At 44.8% G+C, this 18431-nt stretch overlaps 1 protein-coding gene across 3 annotated transcripts in view; it reads left to right on the top strand.

The window, feature by feature from the left end:
- The window catches only part of LOC140427204 (protein diaphanous homolog 1-like), a 464569-nt gene that overhangs the window by 187238 nt on the left and 258900 nt on the right, over positions 1 to 18431 (top strand). For all 3 annotated transcript variants that reach the window (XM_072512804.1, XM_072512803.1, XM_072512805.1), the window contains one exon: positions 17991 to 18106. In XM_072512804.1, the coding sequence (XP_072368905.1) occupies positions 17991 to 18106 (116 nt within the window). The remainder of the gene's footprint in view (positions 1 to 17990; positions 18107 to 18431) is intronic.

Here is an 18431-nt window from a genome sequence, read left to right as displayed (position 1 = left end):
GAGTGCATGCCTATCCACCGTATCCATGCCCGTCATAATTTTGTAGACCTATTATAAATTTTTCCTCCTCTTGCCCGATTCCCTGGTATAATAATAATCTTTATTATTGTCACAAGTAGGCTTACGTTAACGCTGCAATGACGTTCCTGTGAAAATCCCATAGTCGTCACACTCCGGCACCTGTTCGGGTACACAGAGGGAGAATTCAGAATGTCCAATTAACCTACCAGCACGTCTTTCGGGACTTGTGGGAGGAAACCGGAGCACCCGGAGGAAACCCATGCAGACACACGGAGAACGTGCAGACTCCGCACAGACAGTGACCCAAGCCGGGAATCGAACCCAGGTCCCTGGTGCTGTGAAGCATCAGTGCTAACCATTGTGCTACCGTGCCGCTTATGATGTCACATGCTCTCCCTTTTCATCTTCTGGTAACAATCAGCCTCATTAACCTGCTCCTCTATCTAGTCACACTTCGATATTTTAAATTTCCATGCAACATAACCCTTCATTCCCCCGGCATTCAGTTTGAAGAGCATATGGGTTTGATGGGCCGAATGGCCTCTGTGCTGTAATGATTCTCTTGCAATGTTTACAAGATTCTGCAAATGTTGATTTTAAACTCATCGCTGGTACTGAGACTCCCTGGTACATACCTGTGCAGCCCACAGAATTACATACCTGCATTATTGAACAATGGGCAATCCACTGGAATAGCATTTACTGTCCTCCACTTACAATAAACAAAATCGAGCTTTTCATATTAGAATGTCTGAGTGTTGGGGTAATGAATGATGTTGAACAGCAGATGGCACTATTGCTCTTTCAATTAAGATGCTGTCTGGTTTGTTCAGTGTGACAATTGTTGATGTCCTTACTCTAGCTGTCTTACACCCTCTGAAGCATTTATTTTATATTTTTGCAATCACTTTTCAGATGTCTGGCAGCCTGAATGAATTGGTGATAAACTGAATACAGGGACCATAACGTCCTTGTTCCCCAGCGTCGCATTTAGGGTGTACCCCAATAATGAGCTGGGGAATCCCTCGAGGGAAGTTCCCACGTGGGGGTTTACCTGGCAATGGCCCAGAAGCGCTAACTTCCTCTGGGCATTTGAGCTGGGCTGGGAACCATCTGACAAGCAATTTAAATCGCTAATGAGCGACACGGTAGCACAGTGATTAGCACATTGGCTTCACAGCGCCAGGGTCCCGGGTTCGATTCCCGGCTTGGGTCACTGTCTGTGCGGAGTCTGCACGTTCCCGTGTCTGGCGTGGATTTTCTCCGGGTGCTCCGGTTTCCTCCCACAAGTCTCGAAAGCCGTGCTTGTTAGGTGAATTGGACATTCTGAATTCTCCCTCTGTGTACCTGAGCAGGCGCCGGAGTGTGGCGACTAGGGGCTTTTCACAGTAACTTCATTGCAGTGTCAATGTAAGCCTACTTGTGACAATAATGAAGATTATTATTACTATTATTAACTTCAGATGGATCTACCAGTTTTTCCCAGATAGCTACTCTGAAAGAGTTAGAGGGGGAAAATATCACTTCTAACTCCAGAGTAGTTATTTAAACATGCAGACACAGCCTCACAAAGGAGACCGCCCACACAAATGACCCCCCCCCCCCCGCGACCCAGCCCAATCTGACTGTCCTCCCTTCTCGACCCTCACCCCTCATGGTGCGACCTCTTCCCAATGTGACAACAACTCTTTCCCAGTATCATCAAAGAGTTTTGTGAGCAGGACCTGAGGGTGGGAGAGAGAGGACAGAAAGAAGATTCGTAGCCTGAGAATGCCAGAAGACGGGGGCTAGACAGCTGAACATGTGACCACCAATGATGGGGTGAAGAGAAAGGAAGTTGCCCAAGAGGACAAAGTGAGCAAAAGTAAGTTTATGGGGCGGGTGTAGGGCTGGAAGGGATTAGGCAGAGAGGGGGAATCGAGGCCGCGCAGGAATTGTAAATAGTTGGGGTTGTCAAACCCGGGAGGACCAGTTGCTTCTGTAAACCTGTTGCACTTTGGGTTTGGAGCAGCCTTAATATTCACTGCTCCCTCTCTCTACGTGGCCATTTAATCTTTTGGGAGAGCAAACAGAAACCCAAGACTGATGAGGGAAGAAATACTCCGGAAACTTCCTCCGAAACCCTCAGGCGATCTATAAAAGCACTTTACTTTGCCTTCCACACGATGTGACCTCTGTTCAGGATGCAATGAATGCATCGTTCTCCTGCGTTCTATGCAAGCCCTTGTTTATCCACAGTGTGACGGCCCTTGCTAGACACAGTAAATTGTTTTGATTTTTGACTGGAAAGAGTTTTTTTTTTAATGAAAGAAGCATTTCAACATCTGATTAATAAGTTCAGACTGTAGGAAAACATTTCCTCATTGTTCTGAGTACATGACAGGTCAGATATACAGGAATTGAACATGAGCTTTTAATGTGTCACTGCTGCTCTTTGTGGAAGCCTTGGCGATACAATATTCTTTTTGTAAGAGCTCGCAGACTGCGGTTGAGACAAGTCACCCATTACCTCATTATAACTTGTGACCCTTTGCAAATTTGAAACTTGCAGCCTCCAGTCAGAATGGCTTGAAGCAAAAGGAGGTCTTGGTCAGTGCTGATTTATTGAATTTGTGTCAGAACGTTGCTGAAGAAAAGAACAGTTTCAATATGAGTGTCCGAGTACTAGTGCAAAATTTTACAGGAGTTATTTATATGCTCCATTTCAAACCAGCCATTGTAAGTGATTGAGCCTGTAGGTGGCAGTGTTGTTCCATCATCAGAACCACAGTTTTTCCACACAGCTATATGCTTCTAGACCTTTTAGACTTTGTCCTGAAGTACAGTTTTTAAAAATATAGATGGAATAATTTTCCGTGAAAGGTTCATTATTCTTCCTCCTGATACTTACTTTGAAGTGACAGATTCTGATCGACCCGGAGATGCGTTACCTTGTTTTGTATTCTCTAAACCACTCGAGTCTCTGTTTAACTGGGGTGCAGTGCGCGCACAATTCCCCCAAAATATCGCCACTTGCCCAAAACCCAGAGGATACAGCATCAGCCCTGCCTCACTCTGGAACTTTGCCCTCTGAGCCAGAGGGTTGAGAATTCAGTGACCTGACAGCGTAATCTGGGCCGAAATGCTGCCAGTGTAGTACAGAGGAAATGCTGTACTGTCATGGTACCATCTTTTTGATGAGATATTACACTGATAGCTGTTTACCCCCTATGAAAGATGTGAAAGTTTCTGTGGCATAGCGCAGGGGAGTTCTGCTACGTACCCCGGACAATATTCATCTCTCAATGAACATCACACATTGCAAAACAGACTACCTAGTCATTCATCTCTCTGCTGTTTGTGGCAGTTTGCTGTGGAGATGCTGGTTCCTGCGTTTGCCCACATTGCAATAGTGATTACCCCATTGATGATAAAGGGCTGTAGAGGCTTTGTGCAGCTGCGATCGGCGATGTATAAATGCAAGCGCTTTCTCTTTTTCAGAACTTAAATGCAGGTTTGCTAGCGATGACGTGCCCGGGAAGTGTTTGTTTTGACTTTTTTAGAATCCACACTGTGTGTCCGTCCGATTGCTGAGTTCTCCCTCTATGCTTCCATAGAATCCCTCCAGTCAAGAAGGAGGCCAATCGGCCCATTGAGTGTGCACCGACCCTCCGAAAGACCATTCTACCTAGACCCATTCCCCTGCCCTATCCCCGTAGCTGCCGCGCGTTGATTATGCCCAATCCACCTAACCTGCACATCTTTGGACTGTGGGAGGAAGCCGGCACACCTGGAAAGAACCCACGCAGTAAAGGTGTCTCCGAAAACCCTTCAATGTGACGTAGAATTAGCAGTGTAGATCTGCCATAGTGTTTCGTCAGGGGAATAAAGCATGAATTGTCATAATTTGTTGAAATCTTTCAATAAATTGTTCATATAAGTGTTTAATAACCATTTCGAGTTGTATTTAAACATTTTTAAAAAATAATTTCAGGTGACAGACCAGCTTTAAAAAATAATATATGCAGGGAGTGGGGGAGTGGTTTCTTTCTGATAGGCAGCTGTCAGATGCCAGAGGGCTGTGGTACCGACTGCTTTGAAACAGTAGGTGTCACTGTTGCCCTTTAAGTAAAAGGCTGGGTGTTGTCCCTGTTTAAAAAAACAGCACAAGGAAATCTTTATTTTTCTTTATTTTTCTCACTGTTTTACATTTCAAAATGTTCTGTTGCGTGTTTTGCAATTTCCACATATGCTGTAAGAGACGGCAGTCCGTTACACGATGTTGTTTATGTTTCTGAATCGAACCAAAGTGCACGTCTCTAATTCTGGACAGATGGTCGTAACAATGAATGCAGCTGCCTTGCCAAACCACAATCAGTTTTTATAAAGCTTAAAAATAGTTCCGAGAAATGTTTTAACGCAAAAAATGCTTGAAACCCTTCCTTTGTTTCTTCCCCAACCTTTTCTGGGAATTTTGTCCGAGAAAAGTCCTGTTTTGGTGATGTTTTTTAAAAAAACATGCAAGCTCCTTTGTGTTCAGTGATTCATTTTCCTTCATGTCTCCTTCACAAACTCCATTTTGCAGCATTCTGCAGTACTGGCACCAATATTATAACGCAGCTCTCTTCTCTCTCTTCTTTCCCCCCACCCACCCAAGGAGAAACCTGGCAGCTTCAATTTGCGAGAAAGCTTTTTCGGGGATTATTGAGCAAAGGCTTACTTGTGAGCCTCTCTCTAATAAATTAAATTGCGAGACAGTTCGATTAAAGCTATTTTCATCCCTCACCACCATCACACCAGACGGTCAGCAGTCAGACCCAAAATTGAGGCTGATGAAAATGGGGAAAATGCAGCGAGTGACTTATCCTGGAATATATTGTGATTTAAAAAAAAAAAACATTTATTTCTATAAACGTACCAATGTGAATTTTTGCAAATAAAATCTTGAGCACACGCATCTTGCATCGAATGAATTGGTAATGGCAGAGATTTGTTCTGTGTCTGTGTGCTGCACATACTGCAGTCGCAGTGTGCCCTGCTTCGTGCCCCTCCCTCCTTTGTCTGTCTCAAGGCTGCAGCAGGATTTTCTCATTCTTTCAACTGTTCATTACTCTCTGAATTGCTGAGGATTTGTTTAGCGACGCCCGTTAGATAAATATTTGTGTAAAGTTGATTCTTCATATTAAGACTGCTGCTGGGGAAAAACGATTTGGTGGAGGTGAAATAGAGGACATGTTCTGCTCGACCAGAGACGGAATCCAGCCTTTAACCCTTCCAGTCCCAAAGCAGCTGCAACAGTCGAGCAGAATGAGTTTAACATGACCTTTTATTTTTTTAAATAAAAACTATTAAAAGGCAAATCCTTTTTCAGTCCAGGAAGGTTGAACATTTATTGATGTGGATTTTACTCCACATGCTATTGCTTTCTGTTGATTTCATTTCCCCCCCCCCCCCCCCCCCTTCGCTCCCACCTCTCTCCTAAAATGTGATCCATTCCCAGTAATACTGGCAAAATGTGTAACCTTATAAGCCTAAATCCTGAGTGCTAGCAGGCATTCAATTTAGCTTAGGGATGCTGTTGTCGAACCAATTTAATTCAATCTCCACGTAGTCACTACATTGTTACCGGGCTACCAGAAGGTCGGGAGTGTTGGCGTTATGTTGGTCAGTTACCACATTGTTGAGTGCAGCAGTCTGTAGACTCACTGGTTTCCTGCTGATTGACTTTTTGTCTGTTTGCCTGGTGATCAGGAGTAATTTAATAGTATAATAAACTGACACCTCTGCAGTATTGAGGGAGTGCTGCGCCACTGCAGTTGCTGTCCTTCAGGCGAGGCATCACTGGGAACCCTGATTGTCCTTGTAAGTGGGCATAAAGGACCCCATGGCAGCTATTTCTAAGATCAGTGGTATTCTCTCTGGTCAATATTTATCCTTCAAACAGCATCAATAAAGAGCTTGGCTGTCCATAATCTCGTCGCTGTTGGTGTTGAAGTATGCACATGGGCTGCTGCATTTCCTACATTACAGCTGTGGCTGCATATCAGAAGTACTTTGATTGTAAAGCATTTTCCACAAGCAGCAATTAAATAATGGCTGCTTTTTTCCGACATGCTGATTGGGGGGGTGAATATTAGCTGGGAAAAACAGCATTATATCTGAGTGCCGCACTACGTGCCGTTAGAGGGCTTGGAAAGGACGGGTCACTGCAGGAGCTGCTTTGTATCATCATTTCAAAATATACAATCCTTTGGCTTTAATAATGCAGAGGAATTACTGCCAGGAAACGATTGTTCCCTTAAACAGGGGAAGATAGTTAAAGTAAAATTGAGCTGAGTGTGGAAAACTGATTTCCTTTCTGAATCATCCATCAGCGTCCTGTTTACAGAGCAGCTCCGGCCAATCCGTCAGCGTCCTGTTTACAGAGCAGCTCCGGCCAAATCCCTGACCTGTGACAACCTTGAATTGAGGCATAAGAGCAGGAAGCTGGATTCAGTGCTCAGCAACCTTCGATCACGCATACACAATGAATGTTATGTTCTGGCTGTTGTCTCTTTGAGGTCCTTCATTTTTTAACTGCTTAAATTTCATTTCCAAATATAATGATCGCTGCAGGCCTTTTGTCAGCCATCCTGAGAGCACATTTTCCATGTACTGAAGTCGGAGGTGGGTTGAGACTTGGACTTGGGAACAATTATTTTGATTGGCAAAGCTTACTGAAACTGCCTTCAGGAGACCATGGCTTTGCTGTCTATAGAGCCATGGAATCTACAGCACAGAAAAAGGAGGCCATTTGGCCCAATGTACCATCCCAGCTCTGCACTTTGCCCCATTCCTGAATTGTTTGCCCAATGCCATGCAGGTTTTTCTCTTTCAACTGTACATCCGATCCCCTTTTTGAAAGTTATTAAAAAATCAGATTCTCACACTCTTTAAGTCACTGCGCTACAGATCACAGCACTCCTTGCAGATGTCATCCAGCTGGGTGGGAGGATGAGCTGTGAGGAGGATGCAGAGATCCTTCAGTGTGATTTGGACAAGTTGAGCGAGTGGGCAAATGAGAGGCAGATGCAGTGTAATTTGGATTAATGCGAGGTTATCCACTTTGGGAGCAAAAACATGAAGTCAGACTATTACCTGAATAGCCATAAATTAGGACAGGGGAATGTGCAACGAGACCTGGGTGTCCTCGTACATCAGTCACTGAATGTAAGCATGCAGGTACAGCAGGGGGAAAGAAGGCAAATGGTATGCTGGCCTCCATTGTGAGAGGATTCGAGTACAGGAGCAGGGATGTGTTGCTGCAATTATACAGGTCCTTGGTGAGACCACACCTGGAGTATTGTGGGCAGTTTTGGTCTCCTTATCTGAGGAAGGATGTTCTTGCTATGGAAGAAGTGCAGTGTATGTTTACCAGACTGATTCCTGGGATGGTGGGACTGACGTACGAGGAGAGATTGAGTCAGTTCGGATTGTATTCACTGGAGTTCATAAGATTGCGGGGGGAATCTCATAGAAACCTATTAAATTCTAACAGGACTGGACAGGAATATGCAGGAAGGATGTTCCTGATGGTGGGGGTGTCCAGAACCAGGGTCACAGTCTGAGGATATGGGGTAGACCATTTAGGATCGAGATGAGGAGGAATTTCTTCACCCAGAGTGTGGTGAGCCTGTGGAATTTGTTACCACAGGAAGTGGTGAGGCCAAAACATTGTATGTTTTCAAGAAGCAGTTAGATATAGCACTTAGTGCAAAGGAGATCAAAGGAAATGGGGGGGAAAGTGGGATTAGGCTATTGAGTTGAATGATCAGCCATGATAATGAATGGCGGAGCAGGCTCAAAGGGCTGAATGGCCGCCTCCTATTTTCTATGTTTCTATTGTGTAAAAAAAAAAAAATCTCCCTGTGGTAAGTTTGCAAATTACCTTAATCCTGTGCCTCCTGTTTGTCAACACTTCACGGAATCACAATTGTCACAGTGTAGAAGGAGGCCATTCGGCCCATCATGTCTGCACCAGCTCTCCAACGGAGCATCACAACTTAGTGCCATTCCCCTGTCTTTTCCCCATACCCCTGCACATTGTTTCTACTCAGATAATCATGGAATGCCCTCTTGAATGCATCAATTGAAGCTGCCTCACCACGCTTGTCGGCAGTGCATTCCAGACCGAAGCACTGCTTGTGTCAAGAAGTTTTTTCTCACATACCATTTGCTGCTTTTGCAAATCACTTTCAATATATGCTCTCTTGTTCTTGATCTTTTTATGAGTGGGAACAGTTTCCCCCTCCCTATGTACTTGATCCAGTCCCTCATGATTTTGAACATCTCTATCAAATCTCCCCTTGGCCAGCTCTCCAACGAGAATAGTTTGAACCTCTACAATATATCTTCACAATTGAAGTTTCTCAACCCTGGAACCATTCTTATAAACCTCTTCTGCAGTCTCTCCAATTCGTACACATCCTTCCTATAGTGTGGCACCCAGAACTGCGCACACTATTACAGCTAGTGTCTTGTGTAAGTTCAACAGAACCTTATACGCTACTAATAAAGCCCAGGATGCTATCTGCTTTCTTAACTGCTCTCTCCACCTGTCCTGTCACGTTCAATGATCTTTGCACATATACATCCAGGTCCCTCTGATCCTGCATCCTTTTAAGAATTTTACTCCCGTGTCTGCGTGGGTTTCCTCTGGGTGTGCCGGTTTCCTCACACAGTCCAAAGATGTGCAGGTTAAGTGGATTGGCCACGCTAAAATACAGCAGGATTTAGATTGTTTGGAGACTTGGGCGGCGAGATGGCAGATGGGGTTTAATCTGGACAAATGTGAGGTAATGCATTTTGGCAGGTCTAATACAGGTAGGGAATATCCAGTGAATGGTAGAACCCTCCAGAGTATTGACAGTCAGAGAGATCTAGGTGTACAGGTCCACAGGTCACTGAAAGGGGCAACACAGGTGGAGAAAGTAGTCAAGAAGGCATACGGCATGCTTGCCTTCATTGGCCGGGGCATTGAGTATAAGAATTGGCACATCATGTTGCAGCTGTATAGAACCTTAGTTAGGCCACACTTGGAGTATAGTGTTCAATTCTGGTCGCCACACTACCAGAAGGATGTGGAGGCTTTAGAGAGGGTGCAGAAGAGATTTACCAGGCTGTTGCCTGGTATGGAGGCCATTAGCTATGAGGATAGGTTGAATACACTTGGTTTGTTCTCACTGGAACAAAAGGGGTTGAGGAGCGACCTGATAGAGGTCTACAAAATTATGAGAGGCATAGACCGAGTGGATAGTCAGAGACTTTTTCCCAGGGTAGAGGGGTCAATTACTAGGGGGCATAAGTTTAAGGTGCGAGCTGCAAGGTTTAGAGGAGATGTACGAGGCACGTTTTTTTACACAGAGGGTAGTGGGTGCCTGGAACTCGCTGCCGGAGGAGGTGGTGGAAGCAGGGACGATAGTGATGTTTAAGGGGCATCTTGACAATACATGAATAGGATGGGAATAGAGGGATACAGACCCCGCAAGTGTAGAAGATTTTAGTTTAGACGGCAGCTGGCTTGGAGGACCGAAGGGCCTGTTCCTGTGCTGTACTGTTCTTTGTTCTTTAAAATGCTCCTAAGTGTTCAAAGATTAGGTGGGGTTACAGGGATTAGGGGAATTGGGCCTACGTAGGGGGCTCTTTCGAAGGGTTGGTGCAGACTCGATGGGCCAAATTGTCTCTTGTGCTAGAGGGATTCTATGATTCCATTTTGTATTGCCTGTCCATGTTCTTCCTATCATAACGCATCACCTTACCCTTCTCCACATTGAACTTCATCTGCCACCCATCTACCCACTTCCCCAACTCATTCTGCCATTTGAAATAATTACTCTTTCTTTACCCTATCAAGACCTCTCATTGTTTTATGCACTTTGATTAAATCTCCCCTTGCTCTTCGCAGCTCAAAGGAGAACAACCGTAAACTACTCTCTTCATCTAACTGAAATCTCTCGCACCTGCTAACATTCGGCTGAATCTTTGTATACACTCCCAAGGTCTCCACATCCTTCCTCTGGTGTGATGCCCATAATAGTTCCCCAGCTGAGGCATAACCAGAAATGTTTCACGTAATTTCCTTGCTTTCATACTCTTCTCTATTTATAAAGCCCAAGGCCACATATGCCTCTTTAGCAGCCTTGTTAATTTTTTATAGTAATCTTTATTATTGTCACAAAGTAGGCTTACATTAACACTACAATGAAGTTTCTGTGAAAATCCCCTCGTCGCCACACTCCGGCGCCTGTTCGGGTACACAGGGGGAGAATTCAGAATGTCCAATTCACCTAACACCACGTCTTTCGGGACCTGTGGGAGGAAACCGGAGCACCCGGAGGAAACCCACGCAGACACGGGGAGAACGTGCAGACTCCGCACAGACAGTGACCCAAGCCGGGAATCTAACCTGGGACCCTGGCGCTGCGAAGCAACTGTACTAACCACTGTGCTACCGTGCCGTCCTGCCACCTTTAAATATTTTCGTATGTGAGCCCAGTTCTCTTTATTCCTGCATCTCTTTTAGGATGGTACCATTTAGTTAACATTGATTTTCTCATCCTTCCTTCCAAAATGCACCACCTCCCATTTCGTTGCATTAAATTGCATCTCATCTCCTCAGTATGCCTGCGGCCTCTGTCATTTGCAAAGTGTTTTTATGCATACAGTTGATTTCTGGAACTAGTTGATGTCATAGGGGGCAACTTGTGGGTTCATTGGGAGTACAAGGATTTGTGGCTCTGCCTGACGCGCTGCTTGATTTCCTTGGGGAATGTGCCAGAGCAATTCTTAAATTAGGCTGACTTTTTTTCCCCCCCCCCCCCCCCTCTCAAGAGATTATTTGATTAGGAAGGTGGCTCAATTGTATACGTGGCTGTACTGGAGTCATCACAGAAGGTGCAAAAAAATTTTTTTTTAATTCATTAGGATGTTCACAGAAAAGTGATTAGCACTATCAGGAAAAACTGAACAAGCTGGGACCGTTTTCTCTCGGAAAGTGAAGGGTGGCCCAATCGTTAGAATCAGAGAGAGTGTTTCACTTGTTGTAGATGTGAATATAAGCATCATAAATATAAGGGAACCACCAATAATTCCATTCGAGCATTCAGGAGAAATGTGTGCGCTTGGTGTGGTAAGAATGTGGAACTTGCTATTGCAAGAAGTAGTTCAGGCAATTGGAGCAGGTACATTTAAGAATAAGCTTAACACCTGAGGGAGAAAGGAACAGAAGATTTCAAGAAGAAAAAATATATTTATGTAGCAGCCTCCATGACCACAGGATGTCCCAAAGCACTTTACAGTGTAGTTACTGTTGTACTGTGGGAAGTGGGGAACACGTAATCTACTTGCATTCAGAAACTCCTATAAACAGCAGTGTGACCTGGAGTGGCCACATAATACATCATAGAGTTTTACAGCACAGAAATAGCCCTTCGGCCCATCATGTCTGTGCTGGCCAGCAAACACCTATCTACTCTAAATCCCATTTTCAGCACTTGGTCCATAGCCATGTATGCTCATCTAAATGCTTCTTAAATGTTGTGAGGGTTCCCACCTCTACCACCCTTCCAGGCACTGAGTTCCTGTCTCCCACCACCCTTCGGGTGAAAACATTTTTCCTCAGATCCTCTCTCAATCTCCTGCCCCTCACCTTAAATCTACGTTTCTGGTTATTGATCCCTCACCTATCTACTCTACTGATGTCCCTCAGAGGTTTTTACACCTCAATGAGGTCCTCCCTCAGCTTTCCCTGCTCCAGGGAAAACAATCCCAGTCTATCCAGCTTCTGGTTTAGCACACTGGGCTAAATCGCTGGCTTTGAAAGCAGACCAAGGCAGGCCAGCAGCACGGTTCAATTCCCGTACCAGCCTCCCCGAACAGGCGCCGGAATGTGGTGACTAGGGGCTTTTCACAGTAACTTCATTTGAAGCCTACTTGTGACAATAAGCGATTTTCATTTTTTCATTTCATTTCATTTTCTCTTCATAGCTGAAATGCATCTTTTTCAAGTTGAAAGATATCCTTCCTATATTCTGGTGACCAGAACTGCACACGGTACTCCTAACTGTAGTTCCATCATAACCTCCCTGTTTTTGTATTCTGCTAATAAAGGCAAATATCCCATATTCCTTTCAACCACCTTCTCTCCCTGTCCTGCTGCCTTCAGGGATCTTTGGCCATGCATCCTAAGATCCCTCTGGTCCTCTGTGCTTCCCAGCATCGTACCATTAATTGTATATTCCCTTGCCTTGTTAGTCCTCCCAGAATGGAGCACCTCACTTTTCAGGGGTTAAATTCCATTTGCCTCTGTTCTGCCCATCAGAACATCTCACTGTTCTGATGTGAATCTTCCTCCAAATAGCTGCTCCCATTCCATTTTCATCAGATCCTGTCTTATCCTATTAAAATCGGCCTTCCCCAGTTCAGAAACCTTGGGCTGGATTCTCTGTTTTTGAGACTATGTTCCCACACCGTTGTAAAAACTGGACTTTCACACCGGAAAAACTGGCGCGAAAGGGCCACATTCCTAGCCCTGCAGGGGGCTAGCATGAACCTGGTGTGAACTTAGCATCTTTTGCTGCAGATGCGGGCCCCTGCACTTCCGGGTCGGAGGCTGCACAAGCGCACGGCGGCGGCCTCCAGGGGCCGCGCCGTACTCTATGGCCGACTTGGACCACGGAGATGGACCCTGAACATAAACCCCCCCCCCCCCCCCCCCCCGATCTGCTGCGCACCCGACCCAGACCACCCGCCCAAGACTTCCCTGGCTGCCTATAAGGCTCCCCCTCCCTCCAATCGGCCTGCCCCCGACCAGGTCGCCTGCAGACTGTGTCCCAACCGGCAGAACCATATTAGATCCACGCCATCGGGACTTCAGCCGGTTGGGGGCTGGGAATGGCAGAGTGGCCCTCCAACAATGGCCCCAGGTAAGGGGATGTGCGACACGGCCTATTCTCTGAATCTCCGACTACACCGCTTTTCAGGCCCCGTAGAATCGGGGAACCGGCGCCGGTCCCGATTCCAGGGGGGGAACTGGATTCTCCGCCCCGACGCCAGCCGTGATCTACTATCTGCTCTTCTATCTGTGCATGATTGTTTGGAAGCCTATAGAACACTCCCAGCAATGAGCTTGCCTCCTTTTAGGTTTACAATTTCACCCATATGACCTCAATTGAGGCAAGAGCTAAGATATCAGTCCTCACTGCAGTCATTTTTGACCCCCAAACAAAACAAACCCCTCCGCAGGGTAATTAGTCACATTCTGGTCAGGTGCAACCCGTCTGACTTGTACAGGTCCCAACTTCCCCAGAAACCGATTAAGGGAAACTAAAGACATCAATCGTGCACCATCTCTTTAGCCACACATTGACCAGCTCTTTCCTCCTATTCCTATACTCACTAGCATGTGGCACCGGGAATAATCCAGAGATTACAACCGTCATTGTCCTGCTTTACAACCTGCTACTTAGCTCTTGTTGCAGGATCTCATCCCTCTTTCTACCTATGTCGTTGGTGCCAATGGGAACCACGCCCTCTGGCTGTTCACTCTCCCCCTTCACAATGCTCTGCAGCCATTCAGAGAAAACCTTGACCCTGGCAGCAGGGAGGCACCACACCCTCCTGGAGTCACTTCTACGGTAGCAGAAATGCCTGTTTGCACTCCCCACTATTGCTCTTCTACTCTTATTCCTGTCCCTTGTACAGCTGAGCCACCCACAGTACCGTGAACTTCGCTCTGGCTGCGCTCCCCAGAGGAGCCAACACGCACATCCTTTTCCCACGCAGAAAAATGGTTCTTGGGTATAATGCACTCTCGGGCTTCCCTGGCTACCTGTCTGCCTCCCTTCTGACTGCACTTCCTGAAGCTGCGATGTGACCACATCTAACAAGTGGTGTCCACGAGCCTCTCTGCCTCAGTTCTTTTGGGGCAATGATTAAAATATATTTTTACGGACACCTGGGGTAACCTGCTTGCTCCTCTTCGAGAAGGTGCTGTGGAATCTTTTGTGCCCACTTGAGTGGGAAGACGGCACCTTGACCTAACATCTCGCCGAACAAGACCGGGTAAGGATGGCAGATTTCCTTCCCTAAAGGACATTAGTGAACCAGATGGGTTTTTTGTGACAATCATGCTCACCGTTACTGAGACTAGCTTTTTATTTCAGCTTTATTAAATTACTTCACCAGCTGTTGAGGTGGGATTTGAACCCGTGTCCCCAGAGCATTAACCCGGGCATTACTAGTCCAGTGACATTATCGCTACGTCGCTGCCACCTGTAACGGTGCAAAGCACTGTTCAGTTAATCGTAGTGCACAAAGTAACAGTTTGGAAGCATTTGGATCTTGGATACTGGAATTTTCTGTTGCGCCCAAGTGGAACTTTGCCTGTAGAATACAGAGAACCAAGGCAAGCTGCAACTGAAGCAGAATTGGAGAACAAGGATAATTCAAAGTCTTTATTTTTACACTATGCATTCTGTCCTCTTTTTATACTGGCATTATAAACTCCTATATCACCCATTTAGAACAAAAAAGTCAACATAATTGCAGCCACAAACCAGTGGTGACATTGTAATCCTTGTTTGGGATGGGAGGGTGTAATTACAGTGTGACAGGTCGACATAGTTAGTTTCCATTGTACATGTAGACCCAGGAATTTGTGAAGTTTACTTTTTCAAAAAATTGCAGTACATATAATGTTAGCAAGGACTTGCAACCTGCTTTAAAAATAACTTGTTGAACGGTGTATACAGCTTTTATTGCTTCCATTAAACATAACTTATCCCGTGAACAGGTTTAATGCAAACCACTCATTCTTTGATTTCACACTGCCACAATTTTCAATATTGGCTTCATAGAAGGAAGAATGCAACAAAGGTTTAATTGGCCAAGCTGCCTGGGTCTGAGAATTGATTGTGCTCCTGATTGTTTGTTGTTGTGCATCTGTTCATCACAGAAGCTGTTGACCAAGAAAAAAACCCAAAAGCTGAAGGAGGAATATGGGCCGTTCTATTTTCCTCTCTTACCCCTGCCCACTAGAGGTGCTGATACATTCTGAGGTGCTACTTGCCTTTATTAATCTCACTTCTGTCCCTATTTTGTGTGGGTGAACCTGAGTGAATGTTGGCTCTGGTGAGTGGAAAATATCACAGGCAAATCTCATTTTCCAGAGGAATTTGGCAGACCCTGATTCAGGCGAGCCACCTTTAGTTGATGTTTGTGTCCTTTCCTTCCCTTCCTTCGCTCTTTCTTCCTGTCTGTGGGGACTCTTATTTTACCTGTGAATAAGAATCTGTAGTCTGGTTGGTGGGAGATGTCAAAAATCCGACTTTATTGCTGATTACTCACTGATGATCATTTGGATAAGAACTGAATAAAAACTTAGAAACAAAATACCAAATAATACATTTAAAAAGTCAAGCACATGGCAAATGCATTAAGCACCAAAGAAATCACAAACAAACAAATAGGTGATTCAAGAATTCAGGAAGAAAGAACTCAACCACGAGATCCTACTTTTAAGGGAATTCTTATCTTTAGTTTAACCCCTCATTTACTTTCATTGGCTTCTAATTCTCAGCTGAGACCCCCCTGCTTTGTTCAAATGAATGTCTGTTACTTAGAGGATAACTTGTTCATCAAACATTGGACATTCCTTAAGATTGACTGATGCCTATCTAAACTAGCTTAGAGTCTGCATGCGTAGTCTTGGGAAAAGTACTGAATACGTTTTCTCTCGCCAGCAATTTCTTATAGCTTGGCGGAGACCTAGCTAGAAATGATGAGTTGATTAGACAGAGAGCAATAAGTTCTCAGTGCTGAATACACCAGAGAACAATGGTTAATTCATTATATGAGAAATGACTGGGTTCCCACAGTCAAGACACTTTTAATATTTTGCTGCTTTAGCTATATGCATTCAACTAGCCCCTATATGAATAAAACTGGACTCTATTAATGTCAAAGAACATTGTGATGAAAGGTCATCTCACACTGAAATATTGGGCCAAATGCTCCCATTTGGAAACTGAGTGCTGTATTGAGGTCAGGAACATGGTGTGTTTCCTGCTGCGGTGGCGAGCAGGAAAACATGCCAAAGCTTTCAGCTCCAATCTCATTAATTATGCACCAAGATGTTTTACAACTTATTCAGTGCACACCTGGATAGTGTGTAATGTGCCTGAATGCCATAATGAAAAGGTGTCCAACATCATTAACCCACCATTGGATAAAGAACGTGGACCATTTGAAATTGAAGATAGATCTCTGGGGGGACTCTGAGACCAGAATATGGATCTCCAGAAATATTCTGAGGCTGAAAGATGGACCTCCTCCAGGACATCTGACCCATTGCTGTGACATTCCAGGGTTGCGGGCAGTCCCTATCCCCAACTCTGGAGGCAACCCCAAGACCCCAAGCATGAGTCCCGACATCTGCATGTTATTCTGAGTGGGTTTCACGTCGGCGTGTTTTCCTGCTGACACCACAGAGAATCTGGCATGGGAGAGCGGGGGGTGCATTAACTCTATTTCTCTCCACTGACTTGCTGAGCATTTCCAGCATGTTCTGCTGTTGCGGTAGAATAGTTGTGCTTTTGGGCAGCACGATGGCGCAATGGTTAGCACTGCTGTCTCACGGTGCCTAGGTCCCAGATTTGATCTCGGCTCTGGGCCACTTCGCGTGAGATTGCACATTCTCCCCGTGTTTGGGTGGGTTTCGCCCCACAACCCAAAAGATGTGCAGGGTAGGTGGATTGGCCACACTAAATTTCCCCTTAATTGGAAAAAATGAATTGGGTACGCTAAATTTAGTTTTAAAAAATGAATAGTTGTGCTTTTCTAAATGTACAATTGAGGGATCAAATCTGGTCTGTTTAAAAACAAAATTGATTTACTAATAGTCTGGCTGGCAGACTGAAATCTTTAAAAGCAGAATATTCTGCATATCTGTTGACAGCAGTGACTATTTTCTGGACATTAGATCATACAGATGACCAGAAGCTGCCTAAAATGTTGCCCGTTAACTCTGGATAAAGGCTGCGACGGCTAAGTTTAACTGGCAATGATCGTACTGGACCCTTTTCCTCATCACTGCATTTAACACCACTAATTAGCATTACTACACTCTCTCCCAATTTCCAGATGGTAACATAGCCAGTTTTTATGTTCCCTGCAAGCTTACTCTCGTACTCTATTTTCTCCTTTATCAATCCCTTTGTCCTTCTTTGCTGAATTCTAAACTGCTCCCAATTCTCAGGACTTTTTTTTCACGGAAAATTTGCATGCCTTTTTCTTGCCTCTAATACTATCTCTAATTTCCCCTGTAAGCCATGATTAGATAATAGTTGATTCGAATAGTAGCTTGAAAGTATAAGTTTATAGCATGTCAGAAAAAATGTGTAATTTTTGTCAACACAAAAAGGAAAAGTTAGATTTATACAGTGCTTTTCAAAATCTCTGGATGTCCCAAAATACTAATGAAGTTCTTTTGAAGTGTAGCCACTGTTGTAATATGAGAAATGGAGCAGCCAATTTACACACAGCAAGCTTCCACAAACAGCCTTGTGATAATGACCTGGTAGTCTGTTTTGGTGGGGTTGGTTGAGGGGTAAATGTTTGGCTGGACATTGGGAAGAAATGTCTTGCTGCTCTTGGAATAGTTCCATGGGAACTTTTACATCCACTGAGAGGGATGAGGGGGCCTTTGGTTTAATGTCTCACTGAGAGATGACGCCTCCAACAGTACAGCACTCTGTCCGGGCACGGCATTGGAGCATCAGCCGAGATTTTGTATTCAAATCTGGGTTCGTGCTTGAACTCGAATCCTCTACACCACCTCCACACTGAGCTAATGCCAAAACTAAACCAAATATTGTGCAAGTTGGTTTACTTATCATTTCCCAGAATGAAGCTGGAAATAAATTAATTGTGTAAAATGTCGTCTTTGTTTTCAGGCCACAGTATTATAGACTTTTAGATGAATGTGTCTCTCAGGTAGTCCTACAGAAAAATGGATCTGACCCTGACTTCAAATGCAGAAAATTCACCCTGGACGTGGAGCATTTAATAGGTAAATACAGTTTCTGATCATCTTTCGCTGATTGATTTTGCTCAGATAACTACCGCTGCGTCGCAAAGTTAACTAATTGTATGTAGTTCTTACAGTCAATGGTAGAACCTTATACAGTGAATGGTAGAATCCTCAAAAGTATTGAAAGTCAGAGAGATCTAGGTGTACAGGTTCACAGGACACTGAAAGGGGCAACACAGGTGGAGAAGGTAGTCAAGAAAGCATACGGCATGCTTGCCTTCATTGGCCGGGGCATTGAGTATAAGAATTGGCAAGTCATGTTGCAGCTGTATAGAACCTTAGTTAGGCCACACTTGGAGTATAG

Source organism: Scyliorhinus torazame, chromosome 7 (assembly GCF_047496885.1).
Source record: "Scyliorhinus torazame isolate Kashiwa2021f chromosome 7, sScyTor2.1, whole genome shotgun sequence".
NCBI lineage: Eukaryota > Metazoa > Chordata > Chondrichthyes > Carcharhiniformes > Scyliorhinidae > Scyliorhinus > Scyliorhinus torazame.
This window is presented reverse-complemented; position numbering and strand designations above follow the sequence as displayed.